We start from the raw sequence: 23,001 nt of genomic DNA, 5'->3' as shown, positions 1-23,001 counted from the left end.
ACAATCTGTAAGAGAAATTCAAAGACTGGGGTGGGTGAGTGAGGGGTAGGGTGGGAGGGACCTCGGGCATTTATAGCAGTCTCTTCTGGGAATTCAGCCTTCACACCTGACCCCTGAATTGCTGTGGTGGAGGTGTGAGAATATGTGTCTGGGAATGACTGTCTGGGAATGACTGCTGATTTCCACTGTTGGCTGTACAAGTCGCTGACCTAGTGTATATTCTCTTCACAGAGCCAGCTGTCCCAGGCACTAAATGGACTGTCAGACAGAGCCAGGGAGGCCAAAGAGTTCCTGGTGCAGCTTCGAAACATGGTCCAGCAAATACAGGTACATTTTCTACCTGAGAAAAGAAATACAAAAGAAGAGGTTAATATGCTGTCTGTGATATGTTTTTCTAGAGGATTGAGATCATGATGTCATTTATTTTTGCAGAGTCATCACTCAGCAAATCCACTTTGTTTCCCTTTCCATCATGGTCTCAAGTTCATTTTCATTTCTGCATGTGGGGCAGGAAAGTCCTTCTCTCCCTGGAGTTTACATGAACATTTCTATGTGAATCCACATGTATAGTAGAGAGTTCTTTCTGAGCTTTCCTCCTTCAAGAAGTTGTAATATGACATGTGGCCTATTCTTGAGACATAATGGAATATGAAGCTAAGCTTATGTTTAAAGACCCCCCCCCCCCCCCAATAAATAAATAAAAATAAAGTAACCCTACAATCATATGTCAGTAGGTTTTCCTTGAGTCTTGGTAGATGTTGATGTCTTTCAACGGATCAGCTTTAAAAAAACAAACTTGTAGTCAATGGGCATTCAAGAATACTCAAGCCCCCTCCTCATCTGAAGGGGACCTGTAAGATCTCAAAAGCTCATATAATATAACATCTATTGATCATTTTAAAGAGTATCTCTGTATGTTAGTACTCCAATTTTTCTTTATGGCCCGTACAGCTCCTAGAACCTCCTTTCTTCAGTAAATTCTCTTGGATCAAGGGTTCTTAACCCAGTCCTCAGGACACACCTAGCTAGTCTGGTTTTCAGGATATCCCCAATGAATATGCATGAAAAAGATTTGCATATAATGAAGGCAGTGCATGCAGATCTATCTCATGCATATTCATCATGGATATCCTGAAAACCAAACTGAGTAGGTGTGTCCTGGGGAATAGGTTGAAACCCCCTGATCTAGAGTGATGGGCCATGTAATATCTGCTTGGCTATGCAGAAATTCCTGACACTGGGTTGAGAACCACTGCTCTAGCTTCTGTTTCTGGTAATGCGGCCTTATGAACTTATTTAAAATCTGAATACTTTTCAGACTTTTAATTCACTATAACTGCAATAAAATGTTATAGGTGTATTCAATGATCCTGTCCATGTCCAAGTGGAAAATATTGATGCACTCAAATACTTTGTAGCAATGTGGGATGCAGCAGAATGAATAAAATCCTCACAAACCAGTTACAGTTACTCCCATGGCTGCTGTTTTGGTCATCTTAGCACATCCGATTCCTAATTAGTACTCGAAGGAAAGTGACACACAGCACCTGATGAAAATGCATTTCTCAGTTAACCAAGCTGCCAATCAGAATAAGTTTTAAACAGTGTGACCAGGCAATTTCTTTTTGGAAATCCATTCGTTTTTAGATACTGTGGATTACGAGATTGAAGGTTCCAAGGGACCCTGGGATTTACCTGTTGAATACAGAGATTCCGGGATTTCTTAAAAATCTGACGCTTTTGATGCTTTATGTGGCCAAACGTACTCTAGTGGCAGCCTGGAAGACCCTAGGAGTTCCTCTCATAGCCAAGTGGCGATCTCAGTTCTAGAGAAGCTTACTGCTATTCTGCGTAATAAATTTAAGACCTGGGTAAAGATTTGGGGTTCTGTAAGTAACTTGAATTTTGTGGGCGAGTGAAACCTGTACAATTTTTTCTTGAAGTGCCCTGCTACTCTTATTGTTTTTTTTGCAGTGTTTTAATGGACCCTAGCAGTAGGGTTAAATCCTCTTTATTTTTCCCCTTTCCCTCCCCCCCTTTTTATTTTGAGTTGAAGCATAAAACTAAAAATATTAGAGGATTCATTTTTGTTTTGTTATATTGTATTGGCCATTTGCTTGGCTTGTATTGCTTGTTACATTTTCCTTTGGTCAGCTCAATAAAGACCTCTTGTTAAGCTTTTTTTTAAAAAAACAGCGTGACCAAGCATTGATAAGTGTTAAGGTACAACAGTGTTAGGGTTACCATGTGTCTGTTTTTACCCGGATATGTCCTCTTTTTGAGGACACTGGGGGACATCCAGGCGGGTTTTTCCAGCCTGCCCATTTGTCCATGTTTGCAGACAAATGGGCAGGCTGGAATTTCCTGCCCGAACATCCCACAGTGTCCTCAAGAAGAGGACAAGTAAGTCTCCTGCTTGCTACTGGCACCGCTTCAAAATGGCTGCCGAGACTTCAAACGGCAGCCTCGTGAGACTTCCAGAAGTCTTGTGAGGTCACTGCTTGAAGTGTCGGCAGCTATTTTGAAGAGGCGCCGGCAGCGAGCAGGCAGTGACATTGCCGGGCAGGTAAAGTAGAGGAGGGGGGATGTGGAATGTGGGTGGAGGGTAAGGGGGTGAGGAAGCTGTAAAAGAAAGGTGGGTGGAGGGAGGCCGGAAAAAGATTTTGGGGGAGGGAAATATACAGAAGGGGATGGTTTACTTTGGGGGGGGGGTCAAATCAAGGTGCCTGTGTGGGGTGGGGGGTGTGACAGAGGGTGTGAGGGTGGGGAAATGCATGGCAGGGTAGGGAGGGGAATGGTGGGGAGTGGAAGGGCATGGCTATTGGTAGCCTCTTTTTTGTCAGGGCAAATACATTAACCTTAAACAGTGCAAGCATGGCACCAAGATGCCTGTTCCCTCTTAATTAAGGAACTACCTGTCTATGAGTCTCCTTTAGGGTCAAGCTGGGAACTGCTTTTGGAATTGTTCTTTGAGTTTTGAGCTGAGGATAAGAGGCTGATCCTTGGAAGAACAGAGGTCCTTGAACAAACAGTAGCCTGGCTTTAACCAGATCCCCAGGTATAAGTACCTCCCTTATACTGGGCTAAAATATTTATCCTGAGACAGGAACTCACAAATGCAGCACAGGAGGAATAGAAACCAGTTAGAGGCACAGGACATTTAAGAATGGAGCTGCCATATACTTTTCGTAACTGTAGTCGAGCTGAAACCAAGGAGAGGCAAAATAGAAACACATAGAACAGAGCCTCTATTGTCACTAGAAAGATGCAGTTAGAAGAGAAATAAACAGTGGGGAGAGACAGAAAAGGAGAAGGGTGGGTAGAGAAAATGAGAGGAGACGGGAGAAACCACCTTTCCAGCAACATATATTTCATGGCCCATCAAGCATCTCTGCATGGTTTATCCTGGCTAAGTCACTTTTATGTCTGTTCTGTAGCTAGAACTCCATTCAAGGTGGTTAACTTTATTTATATATCTTATATACTTCCAGTGTAATACAGATCACTCGAGGTGGTTTAAATATTCATCAATAAACCAATATAAACTTAATACAGTCATGAACACATTCTCAACTCTAAGGAAGCCCAGGACATTGCTATCTAACCCTGTTTGCGCCCTATGGGGAAAGTCATCATTATCACGAGAATAGAACAGCTTTCAATTGTTTCCGAAACATCAGGAGAGTATTTGCCTCCCACAATGTATGTGAAGGAGCATTTCACAATTCCATCACCACCATGGAAAATGCCTTGGCCCACCATCCCACCTTCTTGGATATTTTGAGGGAACATTTAACAGGTCATCTTGGGAGGTTCAAGGTATCTCCTCAGTTCATCTAAGTTGGATTCTGAGATGGCAAAGACTTAAAATCATCCCTAAAATTTTACATTTACGTCTGTCTCTTACTTGAAGCTAATGTAAGACCACCAGTGATGATCAAGCATAAGTATATAAGTACATAAGTATTGCCATACTGGGACAGACCAAAGGTCCTTCAAGTTCAGTATCCTGTTTCCAACAGTGGCCAATCCAGTTTACAAATACCTGGCAAGATCCCAAAACAGAACAATACATTTTATGCTGCTTATCCTAGAAATAAGCAGTGGATTTTCCCCAAGTCCATTTTAGTAATGGCTTATGGACTTTTTTTTTAGGAAGCTATCCAAACCTTTTTTAAACCCCAGTAAGCTAACTTCTTTTACTGCATTCTCTGGCAACGAATTCCAGAGTTTAATTACACGTTGAGTGAAGAAATATTTTCTCCGATTCGTTTTAAATTTACTACTTTGTAGCTTCATTACGTGCCCCTTAGTCCTACTATGTTTGGAAAGAGTAAACAAGCGATTCACGTCTACCCATTCCATTCCATTCCACTCATTATTTTATAGACCTCTGTCATATCTCCCCTCAGCTGTCTCTTCTCCAAGCTGAAGAGCCCTAGCCACTTTAGCCTTCCCTCATAGGGAAGTTGGCCCATCCGCTTTATCATTTTCGTCGCCCTTCTCGGTACCTTTTCTAATTTCACTATATCTTTTTTGAGATGCGGTGACCAGAATTGAACATAATATTCGAGGTGCGTTCACACCATGGAGCAATACAAAGGTATTATAACGTCCTCATTTTTGTTTTCTATTCCTTTCCTAATAATACCTAACATTCTATTTGCTTTCTTAGCCACTGCTCCACACTGAGCAGAGGGTTTCAACGTATCAACGATGACACCTAGATCCCTTTTCTGGTCAGTGACTCTAAATGTAGAACCTTGCATTACGTAGCTATAGTTCGGGTTCCTCTTTCCCACATGCATCACTTTGCACTTGCTCACATTAAAGGTCATCTGCCATTTGGATGTCCAGTCTCGTAAGGTCCTCTTGTAATTTTTCACAATCCTCTTGCGATTTATCAACTTTGAATAACTTTGTGTCATCAGCAAATTTAATTACGTCACTAGTTACTTCCATCTCTAGATCATTTATAAATATGTTAAAAAACAACGGTCCCAGCACAGACCCCCGGGGAACCCTACTATCTACCCTTCTCCATTGAGAATACTGACCATTTAACCCTAATCTCTGTTTTCTATCTTTTAACCATTTTTTAATCCACAATAGTACACTACCTCCTATCCCATGACTCTCCAATTTCCTCTGGAATCTTTAATGAGGTGCTTTCTCAAATGCCTTTTGAAAATCCGGATACACAATATCAACCAGCTCACCTTTAGTCACATGTTTGTTCACCCCTTCAAAGAAATGTAATAGATTAGTAAGACAGGTTTTCCCTTCACTAAATCCATGTTGGCTTTGTCTCATAAGTACATAAGTATTGCCATTCTGGGACAGACCGATGAAGTCCAACATTTTCCATCCTGTGGGTTTTTGTAAGGAAAGTTGCTACCCTATTCTTAATCACCCGCTGTGTACAAAGTAATTTCATTAGGAGGCCAATGTACAATGAATTCTAGTAGTTCATACCACCAGCACCCTGGGGTTTATGTCTGCATTAGATATACAGCTTTCCATGGGCAAAACTTATATACAGGTTCTCCCTGTCTTGTGTTCTAGTGGAGGTGTGCTTGGCCTTCTAAATTATGTGAAGTAGCTTTTCTGATGGTGAACAAGAGCCTGGCTTGTGCTTGGTTGTGGTAGTCTGTGCCCTAGCTTTCCATAAACATGTGATTACGTTTTCTAAAAATACTAGGACAAGGGGGCATGCGATGAAGCTGCAGTGTAGTAAATTTAGAACAAATCGGAGGAAATCTTTCTTCACGCAACACGTAGCTGGACTCTGGAATTCGTTGCCGGAAAAAGTGGTTAAGGCGGTTGACTTAGCAGAATTTTAAAAAGGGTTGGATGGCTTCCTGGAGGAAAGGCCATATAATGCTATTGAATGGACGTGAGAAAAATCCGCTATTTCTGGGATGGGCAGGACAAATTGTTTGTTCTTTTGGCTGCTGTTGGAGACAGGGTGCTGGGCTTGATGGACCCTTGGTCTGTCCCAGCATGGCGATGCTTATGTACTTATGTACTTATGATTACTTTCAAGCAGCAGGAAATGTAGTGCTGAGATGTTCAAAGCCTACAGCAAGTGATTAATTGCCTACCCTACTCTTTGAATGACACAAGGGATAGCTGAATGACCATAGAATCAGCCCTAAACTGTTAAAGACCACAGTACTGAGAGAATTTGAGGGCTTGCTGTACTCATATTTTGAGACAGTGTGGGGGAGTTGTCTTAAAGAAATAGATTGTTGCTCCTGCTATGAAATTTGCTTTTGTTAAACAGGAGAACAGCGTGGAGTTTGAGGCCTGCCTCGTTGCCCAATGTGATGCCCTCATTGACGCCCTGAACAGAAGAAAAATCCAGCTGCTAGCCCGCGTGAACAAGGAGCATGAGCACAAACTGAAGGTCAGTAAGGCAATGGGTTGGTGGGAGAGGGGGAGAGAGCAAATTGAATGATTCCCTTGGCAGAACAGGTAACACAGTGCATGGGCCTGGTGACTCAGTAGCAGTGATGTACATTACTATTCAGAATCCATGTGTCAGGTTTTCTCCCTCACGGGTCAGCAGGAGCTGGGATTCTGAGTTCATGGTGCTGGGGGAGGAGTCATGGTCCTTGCATAAGGGTGACACCTAGTGGCTGGACTCAGTCTATGATTGCAGATTTCTGTAAAGAACTTTGATGATTGGCCCCAGCCCAGGATCATCACTGCAGTGACCAGATTAGTTACATTTTGGGGGCGGGATATATAGCGGGGAAAAAATCCCCAGCTAGTTGCAAATGAAGGCTCATGGCACCAAAGCCCAGCCGTGGGTTTGATTGATTGATTTATTCATTTATTTGGATTTAGTTTGCACCATTATCAATAGATACTTCAAGGTGAGTTACACTCAGATACTGTAGATATTTTGCTGTCCCTGGAAGGCTTTACATTCTAATGACTGGGTCTTTCTGCATCCGAGTAATGGTGCTGTGGCGTTCTTCAGGGTGGCTGAAATGTCGGTTCCACTTACTCTGACACTGCAAAACTTGGACAGCTGCAATAATCACGACACCAGCCACGGAAGCCTAAGAGAACACTGAAAGACAAAGCTTGTACCTGAGGCAATGGAGGGTTTTGAAAAAATTTACTTGATTTATATTTGTAAACTTATAAAAATAAAGCAATAGGTTAAATGACTAACCCAAGATCACAGGGAGCAGGAGCGGGATTTGATTTGGGTTCCCTGATTCTCAGCCCGGTGTCTAACCACTAGGCTACTCCTCTAGTATACAAACAGGTAGCGCAGTGCATTTCATCTTTCAGGGTCCAAAGGACGGATCTGGTACAGTAGAATCTGAAGAGTAAAGGCATAAGTCTGGTACCCTGGGGAGTCCAGCTAGTAGCATGCACTACAGAAAGGGTTTCACAAAGAAGATGCGATGTGCTAAATTCTGTAATGGCTTGTAAACCACCTTCCTGCTGGATTCGTTAGGAACAGTTGTGTGCTTTTGGGACTGGCTCTGGACCTGTTTTATAAAGGCACATAGGCACCTTTGTTGCTTTTCACAACACCTAAAGGTTTCATAAAGAGGTTCTGAGTGTTCTGCTGTTGGGAAGCTGTTTGATACACTAAGGGGGTCTTTTACTGAGGCGCACTAGCGTTTTTAGTGCACACTAAAAATAGGCATGTGCTAAACACTAGAGACGCCCATAGGAATACATTGGTGTCTTTAGCGTTTAGCGCATGCTAAAAATGTTAGTGCGCCTTAGTTAAAGACCCCCCTGAGACTGGATGGAATCTGCCAGTCTTTATCGCCGTCACATTTTTTGCGCTCATTAAATGATCACAGATTGGTCCTCCCAAGTCCAAAACATGCAAGATGGGAAGAGACCAGAAATTCAGCTTTCTTTTTTCTTGCCCCTACCTTATGGAATAATCTGCTCCTTTGCTTACGGTCTGAACCCTCATTGATACAATTTAGGTCAGTACAACTGGTAGCGCTATAGAAATGATTTGTAGTAGTAGTAGTAGTTCTTAAGACACATTTTTTTAGAACAGAGTTTGAAGACAATTCGGAGAACTAGTCTGCTTTCTCTATGAACTGATATAATTGAATGCCTGTGCCCCAAGTAAATGTGTACTGTACTGTCCAACAATATAATGTAGACAAATGCAGTGATGCACATTGAAAGAATAATCTGAATCATAGTTATCTGATGCTGGGGTCCACTTTAGGAGTCAGTACTCAAGAAAAAGACCTAGGTGTCATTGTAGACAATACGCTGAAATCTTCTGCCCAGTGTGTGGCGGCAGCCAAAAAAGCAAACAGGATGCTAGGAATTATTAGGCAAAGGATGCAAAATAAGACCAAAAATATTGTAATGCCTCAGTATCTCTCCAAAGTGCGATCTCACCAATTCTGGTTGCTGTATCTCAAAAAAGGTATAGTAGAACTAGAAAAGGTTCAAAGAAAAGCGACCAGAATGGTAGAGGAGATGGAACTGCTCCCATATGACAAAATGCTAAAAAGGTTAGAGTTCTTTAGCTTGGAAAAGAGACAGCTGAGGGGGGATATGATTGAAGTCTACAAAATCAGCGCATGTCAAAAACATGCACTGATGCTAGCACAGGCCCCCTTTTACCGCAGCTTGGTAAAAGGACTCCTTAGTCTTTTGAAGGCTTCCCGCTTTATTTATAAGAAGCCAAATCACACATCATTAAGTTAACTATTGCATTAGTGATATGTCTGCAGCCTTGTTAAAGAAACCCATCCAAACAGCTACTCAAACACAAATTCTCATTTTGATGCTCTGAAATATAGCAAAGCAGACTGTCCAGACACGGCCCTTGATGAGGTACCCCATTTTGAATCTTCCTCCGGGGCCAGCGTCCGCCACATCATGAGTTAACTTTCAACAGCACTCGACTCATTTTTCTTCCTACAGGTGTGCAACTAATGGTAGTTGAGTTGTAAATGACCCTGTTCTAATAACATTGCGCCAAATTTCTGGGAACGCACCTGACCTGCCCATGCCCCTCCCATGGCCACGCTCCCAGCACATTACTGCTTAGGAGAAATGTAGCCCATCAAAACCGCAGAGATAGCTGGGGTTTTTTAATCCATATATGCCAAATTGCATTGAGACGTTTTAAACAGACCCCTGAGGCAGGCACTTGGCCGAAACATGGTGCCGTGTCGTGTCCTTCCAGGAATAAAGTCTCCTTTTTTACCACGTCGTCCTCCTGTTTTCCTTTGGAAGAACTGTGTTGGCTACATAACTCTCTTCTTTTGGCTTCTACGTTCGTAGTGTCTCACGGTTCTCCACTTTTGTGGTGTTCCTCAGGGGTATTTTATAAAATATACTGGTACATGTGTAGAGTATGCACACACCTTTACAGGTGTAAAAGTAGTGCATTTTAATTTGCACACTGGTTCTGAGAGCCTGTTTTATTAAGGTACCTAGGCAACTGTTCTCTCTAAAGAAAAGGAGCCTTTTAGGGGGTATCATATTAGTGCCCGTTTATAAAATGACTCAGTTTATTTAAGAGCTACCATCTGCCGCGTATACCTAGATTCTTGTTATCCTTTTTAGAGCTTTTAACTCCTAACCCCTATTCACTTGTTCAGAACCCTTATTTTATCATCCTCACTTTAATATTTCCTGTGCTGTTTGTCTGTCCTAATTAAATTGTAAGCTCTGTCTCTTCATGTTCAAGTGTACAGCGCTGCGTACGTCTAGTAGCGCTATAGAAATGATAAGTAGTAGTAAACCCAACCGTATGTGGTTGTCGAGGATTCTCAGCGTATTTCTCGGCCTTCTCCGAGGTGTTTGTCTAGCAGTCTGCGCTTGTAGAAACAGCTGGCTAGCAGAAAGAACTCTGCAGTACTCTGTCTCCGAGCCCAGATTATAATATAGCAGCTGTTAAAGTGTCAGTGTTACCAGGGTTAGATGCTAACATAATCTCAGTCAAAAGAAGGTACAGCAGTTCTGTTAGCAGCAGTGTGAATCTGGCATTAGTAAGGCTGCAGTATCAAAGCAGAGATAATATCACAGCCGCCAGTGAGCCTGTGGTGGCATTGTGAGACTAGCATGTGGCCTTTTCAAAAGGACTTTAAAGCATTCTGTCTATGGAAAAAGTCATCGCTGAATAGGGCTCATGGAGTGAACGAGTGGCACACTTGAGATGCTGGCATGAGACACTTCATTTATTTGGCACTTTCTTTAGCATAATGGCGTAGTGGAAGTCCTGCACACTGCAGTTAAAACGTACAACTATTCATTCTAGGTGTTTGAAATAAAATCAGATTGGATAAACATTTTTTTCAAGATGGAAGCATAGTGAAAACTAATTTTGTGAGGTGAGGGAAGGAGGGGGGGTCACTGTCACTTAATTTTTTTTTTTAACCAGTCTTCGAGTTTGTCTGTTTTGCTATATTACTGGCCAGCAGGGGGTGCTGTAACATTGACCAATAATTTTGCCTTTAATCTTGCCCAAATAACACTGTGCAGCCCTACCTTCCACAAGCCTATTCTTTCATTTTTCAAAAAAAAAAAACCCTTAGGAGTATTTTAAATGAGCAAAGATGTGGAGAAGATTCACTCTGCTATATTTTTTCGTATCCTAATGAATATTCTGGCTACCTAAGTTTACATCGGATTCTGTTTAGGAATGTCATTCTGGCCGATATTCAGCCCACAGGAGGCACTGAGCCCAGATATTCAATGCCAGGATGTTTCCAGTGACCAGCATTGAATATCTGTTTGTTTGTTTGTTTGTTTGTTTGTTTGTTTGTTTGTTTTGGGGGGTGGGGGGCATTTGGCCAGTTTAAACTTAACCGGCCAAGTTAATATTCATCACTGGCCAGTTAAGTTTATAGTGGCCAAAGATAGGCCTGCTATTTGGGCGGCCCGATTTGGCTGCCAAACTTAGCCGGCAATGTGCTGAATATTTGTGGCTAGCTGCTTAGCTGCTATGTGCTAAGCGGTAATATTCAGCGGAGATAACTGGCTCTCTTGCACTGAATATTAGTGCTTAGCCAGTTATGTGCTATTTAATCGGCCAGGAGACAATCCTGGCCAGTTAAATAGCACTGAATATCGTCTAGATTGTCTTTAATGATGGAGGACATTGGAGGAAAAATAAGAACAATAGGCCCAATATTTAGCTGGCAACGATCAGTGTTTTGCTGACTGCCACCAACATTAAACCTGTAAATTCAATGCCAGGCCATGGTCCAGACACTGGAATTGAATTTCTGGGTTTGGGGAGCCAGCTAACAAATAGCTGCTTAGGGGCGATATTCAGCACTTATCACATGAAGATGGGACTGATTTTTATGCGGTTAACCTGGCTGGATAAGTGCTGAATATTGGCACTTTAACTATCCAAGTCCTGACTCCACCGCCAAAATAGCCAGTTTTCAGTTAAGCGCTAACAGTTTATTTTCAGCGGTACTAACTGGTTAAATTCTACCTATAATTAGCGGTTAGCCCCAAACAGGCGATTTAACCAGCTAGGAGCAGTTTCTGGCTGGTTAAATAACTCTGAATATCGACACGAATGGGGTTAACGGGGAAGGAGCAGTTCCTACCTGGCTAACTCGCGCAGACCAGGTCCTGTCCAGATATTCCCTTAACCAACTAATACCACTGAATGTCTGCGCAAACCAGTCTGTGCTGGGCCAGTCTAGGGGTGGTGACTGGCTAGAACTAGGAGTTACCCACTTGCATCAATTTTCAGTTTGCTAACTGGCTAACTAAAGGCTATTCTGACTTTATCGAGCCAAGTAATTATCCAGGTACCAGTCTGAATATTTACCAAGCCTTACTAAAATGTGGTGTCAGCGCGTGGGTTTTTCATTGCTCTGTGGCCACTTATAGTATGGCAATAAAATGGCCGCCTTGCCATATATTTTTGTAATGGCCACAAGCTAATTTCCCCATTAGCGCATAGACAGTACCACGGGGAACCCTTACCTCCACCTATTTAGTTGGCAGAAAGGGCTTCCGCGCTACTTCTGCACTAATGTGCCCACGCTACCCAATTAGCGCAGGCACGCCTACTCTCTGCCTGTGGGCACACCTCCCACGCTGAAAAATAAAAAATATTTTCTAGTGTGGGATTAGTGCTTGCTAAGCAGAAAACTACTGCGAGACGCCTCAGCATGTCCCACAGTAGCGCCTTTTTACCATACGGTAGGCCCACATTAGGCCTACCATTCCTTAGTAAAAGGGCCCCTAAGTGCCAGCAGCTGCCAGATCCCTGAGTGTACAGTGCCAGTATCCAGAGACAGCCCAGCACTGAATATTTGGGGATAAAATAAATCTCTGTGGCAGTCAACATTTGACTTGAGAGCCATGGCAGAAGTTGAGGAGGTCCTGAGTCTGCTAGAGGCTTCCACCAGATCTCTAGCTCCCAAAACACCTGTCCTTTCTCCATTCATCCCTTCTGAGTTTTCTCTTCTGATACTCCATTTGTCTGACATGACCTCATTGCATACTGTTCAGCTGTGTGGAAAATTATCTCGCTCCATTTAAGTCCTAAATCCATGTACCGTGTTTCCCCGAAAATAAGACACTGTCTTATATTAATTTTTGCCCCCCAAAATGCGCTAGGTCTTATTTTCAGGGGCTGTCTTATTTTTCGGGGAAACATCGGGGTTGGCCCGCTCGCCCTCCGTTGCTCCCGGAACTAACCTTAAATGCCTCCTTTCACCTTTGCAGCAAGCAGCAACAGGGCAAGCCACTCCTTCCTTCCGTGTCCCGCCCTGGCCTGACGTAACGTCCGCGAGGGCGGGGCACGGAAGGAAGGAGAGGTCTGCCCTGCTGCTGCTTGCTGCGAAGGTGAAAGGAGGCATTTAAGGTTAGTTCCGGGAGTGACGGAGGGTGGGTGGAGGGGGGCCCGGCGACCTCAGGTGGGGGGGGGCCTTGTCCGGCTCTCGGCGGCCCTGCTTTCAAACAAAAATTTGCTAGGTCTTACTTTCGGGGAGGCCTTATATCTACCAATTCAGGAAAACCTCTACTAGGTCTTATTTTCGGGGGATGTCTTACTTTCGGGGAAACAGGGTATGTGCATATATTATAAGGAGTCCAGTGAAGGTTTTCACGAATGCAAACAACCTCTACTGCCTGTTTAGTTTGGGAAACTTCTTCTTTTTTTTTTAATTAAAGTTGGGTTTTTTTTTTAAGGATAGGAAAAAAACTTATTTAGATTGAAATTTACTTTTTTATATATATGTATATGTTCTCCTTGAAGATCCAGGATCCTTTTCATTTAAGAAGTCCATAGCCATTGCTAGAAATACTTTGCAAGTTTGTGTCTTAGGAATGAATTTGCAAGTTTGGAGGTATTAAACACAGATATTATAACATGGAGACAGAGAAACAGATCCTAAGCAGATTTTATGTCATAGTAACATAGTAACATAGTAGATGACGGCAGAAAAAGACCTGCACGGTCCATCTAATCTGCCCACGATAAACTCATATGTGTATACCTTACCTTGATTTGTACCTGTCTTTTTCAGGGCACAGACCGTATAAGTCTGTCCAGCAGTATTTTCCGCCTCCCAACCACCAGTCCCGCCTCCCATCACTGGCTCCGGCACAGACCCCCGTATAAGTCTGCCCTCCCCCATTCTAGCCTCTCAACCACCAACCCCTCTTCCCCCCGCCACCCAATTTCAGCTAAGCTTCTGTGGATCCATTCCTTCTGCACAGGATTCCTTTATGCCTGTCCCACGCATGTTTGAATTCCGTTACCGTTTTCATCTCCACCACCTCCCGCGGGAGGGCATTCCAAGCGTTCACCACCCTCTCTGTGAAGAAATACTTCCTGACATCTTTCCTGAGTCTGCCGCCCTTCAATCTCATTTCATGTCCTCTCGTTCTACCGCCTTCCCATCTCCGGAAAAGATTCGTTTGCGGATTAATACCTTTCAAATATTTGAACGTCTGTATCATATCACCCCTGTTCCTCCTTAATAGTTATGCAGGGTGCCTTGGAAGGAGCTCTGGTTTCAGGTGTCTGCACTGAAAAATACGGTGCCAGGATTGTAGCAGTCCTGGGAAAAACTGAAATTAGGAAAACCAGTGAATACCAGTAAAGGTATTCAAATCCCCAAGCAGGACCCCCCCCCCCCCCTCCTTTACAAAGTAAAATGGTTGTGGTAAAAAAAAAAGAAAAAACAGACCCTTTCAAAGACATGGTTCACTCCCATCTTTCACTCAGATTTTTTCCATTTTCATTCCCTTTGAATATCAAAGCCCTTTTGAAAAGACATTTTGGGGGACATTGTGTAACTCATCACCACAGACTTGGCACCTAGATGCAGCGTGTGAGCGCTAATTCTGTCATGGCATCTGCTGTCCAGATTCTGTTATACAAGACTTAGCAGAAGTTGGCAGTTACGTACCATCATTTAGGAGTGTCCACAAAATGCATCCATCTAAATGTGGCAGTTGGGGCTGGATTCAGTAAGTGGCAAAAATCAACACCGAACAGTATTTTACGATGGGCTTTCTGGGATGGGCACCATTTATAAAGTAGAATGTAGCGCCAGGATTTGGACGCAAGGATTTACACCAACTGAAACCTGGTGTAAATCTTGGCACATAAGTAAGTTAGGCGTGGATCCCCGGTATTCAGTAATACTTCATTCATCTTTAGTGAACGCCACTGACCCACCCCCATGCCCCTCCCATGGCCACACCCCCTTTTGAGCTGCACACGTTAAAGTATTGTTGTTATAAATGTGAATTTAAACAAACTGTCAAATAAAAAAGATTATAGAAATTTGATTACAGAGAGATACATCTCACTTAACAAAAATACCTTCATCAGGATTCAGAATTACTGTCCTATAATGATAAATAATGTGTCGCTCAGTCTAGAAATCAGAGTTGGTGCTCATAATAGCTGTGACTACAGTAGGCACCAGTCCAGTCCTGTACTGGTGATTTGGAAAGCCAGTGCATGAGTAAACTGAACTGGGTGAGCAGAGAGAAGTTGAAGCAGCAAACAAGCTGACTGGTGGAATTGTGTTGGTATGTCTCATGCTCCAATTAGTCTGTTAAAACATCTCAGAATTGCATCCATCCTGCTGGGCTGACACGTGGGATGGTCATGCCAATTAATCACTCAGTCAGTAATCGCACCAGGCCTGATTAGTATGCTAAGGGGATCACAACATGGTGATGTAAATATTTATAAGTCACCACTTAAATCTGATGGTATCATGGTAATGGCTGTACAGCGTAGTCCAGGAATGATTTCATTGCCTGAACTGAACTATAAGAACATATGTTAACAGTGTTAAACTACAGACCTTTTGGCGTTATAAAGAACAATGCTCAGAGGCACATACGTGAACGATTAAGGCATGGCACCCATGTTAACCCTGTGATCCATTTTTGGTCTTGGTTTCAATATTGTCTGTTTGGCACTTGGCCATAAATCTGTTTGTGGGGTTCATGATTCTAACAGCCTGAAGAAAATGTTGGAGCCAACAGTAATATATTGGAGAAAAGGAATTTCTTAGATTCAGTATGTAAAACCGTTCTCCTGAGAAGAAATGAGTATAGATTTAAGCTCCGCAGCACATAGGAGCATTTCAGCAACCCGGTGTTTTCCATTCAAATGTTGACAAGCTGAATAAATAGTCTTTGTAGCATTGACTGAAGCGTAACAGGCCGATTTCTTTTGTGTGTAGAGACTTAGGCTTAGGTCACACAGCCACTTCAAATGCAAAGTGCTTCCTCTCCTGGAAATGCATTAGCAGGCTGCATCTTAGACAGAAAGGAAAGCACAGGGAGGGGGATTCTCTGCCTACAGAAGGCTCATCTTCAAATGAAAATCAGATGCTGCAGGCTGAGAGACTGGTTTGAGCAGAAAATGCCTGTGTGATTGCTGCAGAGAGGATGACATCCAAGGGATAGTGTTAATGGGGGGCATGCTTGGTGCTCTAGGACAAGCCTGCTTAAGTTTAAATATTTAAATATTTGTTTATTATTTGTAATGTAATAAACCAGTATTTAAATGTGCGTGTATATTAGGGATTGCTGACATATGAAACGAATGTTGTTCACCGATAATAATGCACTCTGTGGGGAAAGTGCAAATTGTGTGCACTGTTTAAGAAAAGTGCACACTGTCTCCTTATTCTGTAATCTTAGTGCCTTAATGCGCATGCCATTTGTGCACTAACAGGGGAATGATCAGAAGCAAACGACAGCGCTAGAGGCTGTTAGTGCCATGATCAGTGAAACAATGTGCTCGAGGGCTCTGAACGCAACTAGCATGCAAATGCATGCTAAACAGGGCTAAACATATTCATCCCCAATGATCAGCAGCCAGCACGCCAAAGATTGGGTCGCTGGCCACGGCAAACCCTACGCCAGCTCCGAGCTGGCGTTAGGGTTTACAGATCATTGGGAAGGAATGGTGAGTCCTATCCAGCATGCATTTGCATGCTGGCAGGCCCCCATTTCCCCCAACAGCAATCTGGTGGGTTTCCAGCCCCCGCTAACTCCCCCAGCAAAAGGTCCCTGGTGGCCTAGTGGGTGACCAACCAACCCCTCCCCCCAGCAACAGGGGGGCTGGAGTCCGCTGGACCTCCGGTCCCCCCGACGATCCACCCCCTAACTCACCCAGCAAAGGGACTCTGGTGGCCTAGTGGGCGACCAACCAACCCCCCCCCCCCCCAGACAAACTCCCTTATATGGTGTATAATTATACTACAGCAAGAGGCCCTCACTGGATGCCCACCGGAAGGGTGGAAGGCCAGATTTTAGGACTAAGGCTGTAAAAATACCAGCTAGGTTTAAAAATCTATGACTGGCTGAGCAAGGACTTGCTTTTCCTGCAAGTTAATATGCGTTCTAGTTTAAGATCCATCCACTGGAATAGTGGTGGGCCAAGCTACATAGCTTTGTACAGCTGAAAAGCACTGCCTAGGCCTGATAACCTACTAATGGCCTTATAGATGAGTCTTAACAAAATCAGGTACAAATTGCATGCTAAACAGGGCTAAACATATTCATCCCCAATGATCAGCAGCCAGCACGCCAAAGATTGGGTCGCTGGCCACGGCAAACCCTACGCCAGCTCCGAGCTGGCGTTAGGGTTTACAGATCATTGGGAAGGAATGGTGAGTCCTGTCCAGCATGCATTTGCATGCTGGCAGGCCCCCATTTCCCCCAACAGCAATCTGGTGGGTTTCCAGCCCCCGCTAACTCCCCCAGCAAAAGGTCCCTGGTGGCCTAGTGGGTGACCAACCAACCCCTCCCCCCAGCAACAGGGGGGCTGGAGTCCGCTGGACCTCCGGTCCCCCCGACGATCCACCCCCAACCAACCCCCCCCCCCCAGACAAACTCCCTTATATGGTGTATAGCCCCACCCAGCACATCCCAGGATACACTGGACAGGGCTGGGCACTGCCATTTTGCGGCATCGCAGGAAGAGGAGGGAGGCAGGCTACCCTCCCTCCTCCAACCCACAAGGTAGGGGGAACTGGGGGACTAGGGGGGGCTGGAGACCCACCGGATCTCCAGCCCTCCCTGAACCTGGGGGGTGGATCGTCGGGGGGACTGGAGGTCCAGCAGACCTCCAGCCCCCCTGTCACTGGGGGGGGGGGTGTTGGTTGGTCGTCCACTAGGCCACCAGGGACCCTTTGCTGAGGGAGTTAAGAGGGGCTGGAGACCCACCAGATCTCCAGCCCTCCCTGAACCTGGGGGGGGGGGGACCGGAGGTCCCCCAGACCTCCAGCCCCCATTGCTCGGAGCAGGGGTAGCTGGGGCCTGGTGGTCCCATGGACCACCGACTCCCTGTGTTTGACAGGATTGGGCTTTTGACAGCGGAGACCTGTCAAACAAGTTCGGAAGGATTGTGCTAAGCGCATGCTCAGGCACAATTCTCCCGCACTTCTACCCCATGATCAGAGATAATTGTGTGCTTAAATTTGCATGCAATTATCTCTGATCATAGTTCTAATAACGCCCCGCGCTGTTCCAGCGCTATTTTTGGAGTGCTGTTTGGAACAGTGTGGGGTTTTGATCATCTGTCTAGAAGATTGTAGAATACTAGCACATAACTGCTGGTTGATAATGAGGAGGATGCTATGACACAAACAAAGGTGGTTGGAGCACATGCTGGGTGAATGGGATAAGATACAGAGGAGAAGATGCTAGGAGAGGGGGTAAGAGAACTGAAAGAGAGGGATTGAGCTTAAACATAAAAGAAAGGATGGAAAAGAAAAGAGGAGGAAAGTAAGGAAGGAGTGGTGAAGAAGAAAAATGAAGGAAGTTGTGCAAGGGAGGAAGGGGATTTAGTTTCTAAGAGAGTTTAGAGGGATATATGTGTGTGAGACAAAGGATTGGAAGAAGACACAGAGTGTGGTAAATTTCTTGAGACAAGAGGGAAAGAAGGGTTAATATCTTCCAGAGAGAGAGGGATGAGAAAGGGGAAGAGCATGTGTGTGAGAGGAAGTGAGAAGGTCTAAACTGCTGTTTTTGAATTTTCACATGAAGACACTAAGAACAGTCATAGCCTGGATTCAAGCAGAAGAATTTCTCACCCATATGGCTGCTGCATCAGAGGTTTCTACTTTTTGCGGTTCTGGGCCGTCATTTCCTGTTCAGGGCTTTGCTCTTCAGTCTTGCCATGGCTCCAAGAATGTTTACCAAGGTTATGGTGGTGGTGGTATCCTTCCTTCAGTGCCAGGGAATCAGAGTTCACCCCTATCTCGATGACTGACTCATTTGTGTGTCATCCTATTTGGACAGCGTGGTGGCAACAAAATTGTCTGTCTTCTGCAGTCTGTTCAGTTGCGAGAAGAGTCTGTCTTTTGCAGGGTGATCAGTTTCGAGACGAGCAGACTAACTCCATCGCAGACGCTAGAGTATCTGCACATTCTATTCGACACAGCACGGTAGAGGATCTTCCTCAAGGAGCACAGGAGGTCAAAGCTGATTCATCTTCACCTTAGTCAAGGCAAGCCCAGGGTCTAGGACTGTGTTCAGGTTATGGGTCAATGACAGCAGTGATGGAAGTGGTGCCATGGGCAAGGGCTCTCAGCCTCTGGTGTCACAGAAGTAAGACCTTCATCTTCCTTGGATGCTGGTTGCCAGATGGAGTATGCAGTGGTGGTTGTTGGCCAGAAATTTGACTGTTAGAGCTCCCTTTCCAATAACACAGTGGGAGGTGGTGACAACGGATGCCAGCAAGTCGAGTTGAGGAGCTCATTGCAAGTTCCATCTGGCACAAGGCACCTGGACAGAACAAGAGTCTCAGTCAATAAATTGCTTGGAACTCAGGACAGTCCGGAATGCCTTACATGACTTTGAGGGGCATAATTAAACGTGAACGCCTATGTGTAAGAACGTCCATCTCTGAGAACGGGTCTGTGAAGGGGCGGGCCGAACTGTATTTTCGAAAAAAATGGACGTCCATCTTTTTTTTCGAAAATACATTGGATTAGGGTGTTTTTTGAGCTGGGCGTTTTTGTTTTTTAGCGATAATTGAAACCGAAGCGGCCCAGCTCAAAAACGACCTGGGAGGGGCCAGCATTCATAGTGCACTGGTCCCCCTGAGATGCCTCTATGCCAGCCTCAAATATCATACCTAGCTCCATGACAGCAGTATGCAGGTCCCCAGAGCAATTTTAGTTTAGTTGGTGCTGCGCGGGACCCATGCAGAGAGGAAAAATTGGAAGAAAAAAAAAACAAGCAAGCAAGTGCAGTCAGGGACGTCCAAATTAAACCGATAGTAAAAGGGGGAATTGAACCAGCAACCTACTGATTACAAGCTCAGTGCTCTAGTCAGTGCACCATCTTATTCAGTTGCTTAGACGTCCTTCCCTTTCCATTAAGTCCCTCCAAGTTTCTGTCAGCCAATCACAGCTCGTTTAGCTGACATCTGTGTCAGCTAAACAGCTGTGATTGGCTGACAGAAACGTGGAGGGACTTAATGGAAAGGGAAGGATGTCTAAGCAACTGAATAACATGGTCATCCCCGGTTCCCTCCGGTGGTCATCTGGTCATTTAGGGCACTTTTTTGGGACCTGTTCGTGAAAAAAACGGGTCCAACAAAAGTGACCTAAATTCTCTCTAAAAACGCCTTTCTTTTTTCCATTATCGGCCGAGCACGCACATCTCTGCTTAGCCGATAACCACGCCTCAGTCCCGCCTTCACCACGCCTCCGACACGCCCCCATCAACTTTATTCGTTCCCGCAACGGAGTGCAGTTGGAAACGCCCAAAATCGGCTTTCGATTATTCCGATTTGGGCACCCGCGTGAGAAAGACGTCCATGTCCCGATTTAGGTCGGAATATAGGCGTTTTTCTCTTTCGATTATAAGCAGGTTTGCTCCCTTTCTGACAGGGCCCTGGTCTGAGTTTTCGCCAACAATGTAATGGCAGTGGCCTATATCTACAAGCAGGGCGGGACTTGCAGTCGTCCAATAGTGGTGCCCTCCCTCATGAGTTGGATGGAGAAAAATCTTCTCTGCTTGTCAGCAGCTCACATCATGGGGTCCTTGGATGTGGAGGCAGACTTTCTCAGCAGGCACTCCTTGAAAATGGGAGAATGTGAACTATCCAGTCAGGTGTTGCAACTGATAGTGGACCGATGGGATTCTCCACTTATGGACTTGATGATGACAACAAGGAATGCCAAAGTGCTCAAGTTCTTCAGCCGTTGGAAAGAACCAAGCTCGATGGGGATTGATTCCTTACTGCAGCCCTGGCTGGAGACACATCTACTGTATGTCATCACTCTGTGGCCCATGGTAGGCCATTTGTTGAAAAGGATCACAGTGCACTGGGGTCAAATAATTCTCATAGCCCCCGATTGGCTGCAGTGGCAATTGTACGTGGACCTGATTCAACTGCTGGACAGGAGTCCTTTTCGTCTTCTGCAGGTACATGGCTTATTGAAGCAAGGTCCGGTGCTCAGAGAGGATCTGTGCCAATTTGGTCTTACGGCTTGGCCATTGAAAGGGCTCAGTTGAGATGAAAAAGTTATTCTGATTCGGTCATTAGTACCTTGCTTCAGACTCGGAAACACTCTACATCCATGGCATATGTGAGGGTGTGGAGGACGTTCAAGGGCTGGTTTTCTGAGTGTGGACTATCTCCTTTCTCTGCTTAGATTGCGCACATCCTAGCGTTTCTCCAAGCAGGTCTTCAGAAAGGATTGGCGTTGGGTTCTCTAAAAGTTCAGGTTGCGGTTTTGACCTACTTCAGGGGCCAACTATAGAAGATGTCTCTTGAGGCTCAACAGGATATCTAATTCTTGCAGCCTCCCTTTTGTATGTTGGGTCCAGAGTGGACCCTTAATTTAGTCCTTCGGGCTTTTCAGAAGCCTTCTTTTGAGACACTTTGGAAGGCCTCCTTGAAAGATCTTACTCTAAAGACAGCGTTCTTGGTGGCTGTTGCATTGGCAAGTACAGTTTAGGAGCTTCAGGCTCTTTCTTGTCAGGATCCCTTTCTTTGCTTTTTGGAGGCGCTGGTCTCCCTTTGCACGGTTCCTTCATTTCTTCCAAAAGTGGTATCAGCATTTTATCTCAACCAATCTGTGCAGTTTCCGTCTTTTCACAGAGAGGATGAAGAGGCTCAGTATTCTTCCTTGAAGCTTCTCAATGTGCATAGAGTCCTCATTAGATACCTGGAAGTCACAAATACGTTTTGCAAACTGGACAGATTGTGCTTTTTGGTAAACAGAGGGTTGGCCTCATGGCTTCCAAGCCCACAATTGCTAGATGGCTGAAGGAGACTATCGCGTCAGCTTATTCGTTTGCAGGGAAGCAGGCCCCTCAGGCATACAGCAATATCCTGAGCGGAGGCTTCCTTATTTATTTATTTTATTAGGATTTATTTATCGCCTTTTTGAAGGAATTCACTCAAGGTGGTTGTCTCCAGCAGATATTTGCAAGGCAGCAATGTGGTCAACGCTGCATACCTTTGCCAAGCACTACAGGGTGGATGTTGCGGCGATCTTGGAAGCCAGTTTTGGGGCTTCAGTCCTCAGGGCAGCGGCGCCAGGATCCTATCCACTCTAGGGATTACTTTTGAACATCCCACAGGTTCTGGAATAGTGGGAAGCTACGTAATAGAAGGAGAAATTAGGTTTTACCTGATAATTTTCTATTAGTCCTTCCCACTGTTCCAGAGGCCTGCCCGAGGTTTCTCAGGTGTTTAGTTGGTTCAAAGTAATGGGTCAAGTAAAGACTGTCACCTTGCATGGTGCTTCCTTCATATCTTTTGTCCACTACAAGTTGTCCAGAGATGAGAGAGGTCCACAAATGTTTGCTCATCTGGTTATTGTTAAGTTATCGAGTTGTTTAAGGTTGTTGTGTTTATTCTGAGTTTTTCCTTACTGTTTGTCTACGTAAATACTGAGGAGCTGGACTGGATTGCTAAGAGAGATATGTCTCAGCTCATTTTTCAGTTCTTTATCTCTACCTGCTGATTGATGGACACAACTATCCTACAGGTTCTGGAATAATGAGAAAGATTAATGGGAAGAAAATTATCAGATAAGACCTAATTTCTCCTTTGTGCCTGAGGTAATGAAGGATTAATTGACTTGCCCAGGATCACAAGGAGCTGCAGTGGGAATCAAACCCAGTTCCCCAAGTTCTTAGCCCACTGTACTAACCATTAGGCTACTTCTAGGCATCCATCTGTAGCTTCTTAGGGCTAGCACAGTTTTAAAAGCGCAGCTCGAGCTGCCTAATTCCACAGTGAAGCAGACCACATTTCAGAAATGTCTAGATTAATTCCAAGTATTTGCAAGAACATCAGCAGGAGGCACAAAGGAATTGCTAATAATGTTTAGAGAGCAGTTTTGAAACCCAGTGGGTGCTTGCAGGGCTACAGGACTGGGACCTGAACCTCAGGATGTATATTTTTACTAGCTCTGAAACAGCTACAAATATAGCCACCAAAAGTATGCATGGGGGTTCCACCAGATCAAAAGCTCTGCTTGTACTCTCCCTCCCCGGACCTAGGGCATT

At 44.7% G+C, this 23,001-nt stretch overlaps 1 protein-coding gene across 3 annotated transcripts in view; it reads left to right on the top strand.

Annotated features, from left to right (window-relative positions):
• The window catches only part of TRIM9 (tripartite motif containing 9), a 137,102-nt gene that overhangs the window by 59,861 nt on the left and 54,240 nt on the right, over positions 1-23,001 (top strand). For all 3 annotated transcript variants that reach the window (XM_030214502.1, XM_030214501.1, XM_030214500.1), the window contains exons 2-3: positions 232-327; positions 6,287-6,409. In XM_030214502.1, coding sequence (XP_030070362.1) covers positions 232-327; positions 6,287-6,409 — 219 coding nt within the window. The remainder of the gene's footprint in view (positions 1-231; positions 328-6,286; positions 6,410-23,001) is intronic.

Source organism: Microcaecilia unicolor, chromosome 9 (assembly GCF_901765095.1).
Source record: "Microcaecilia unicolor chromosome 9, aMicUni1.1, whole genome shotgun sequence".
Lineage (NCBI taxonomy): Eukaryota > Metazoa > Chordata > Amphibia > Gymnophiona > Siphonopidae > Microcaecilia > Microcaecilia unicolor.
Note: the sequence above shows the minus strand (reverse complement) of the source record. Positions and strands in the feature narration are given on the sequence as shown.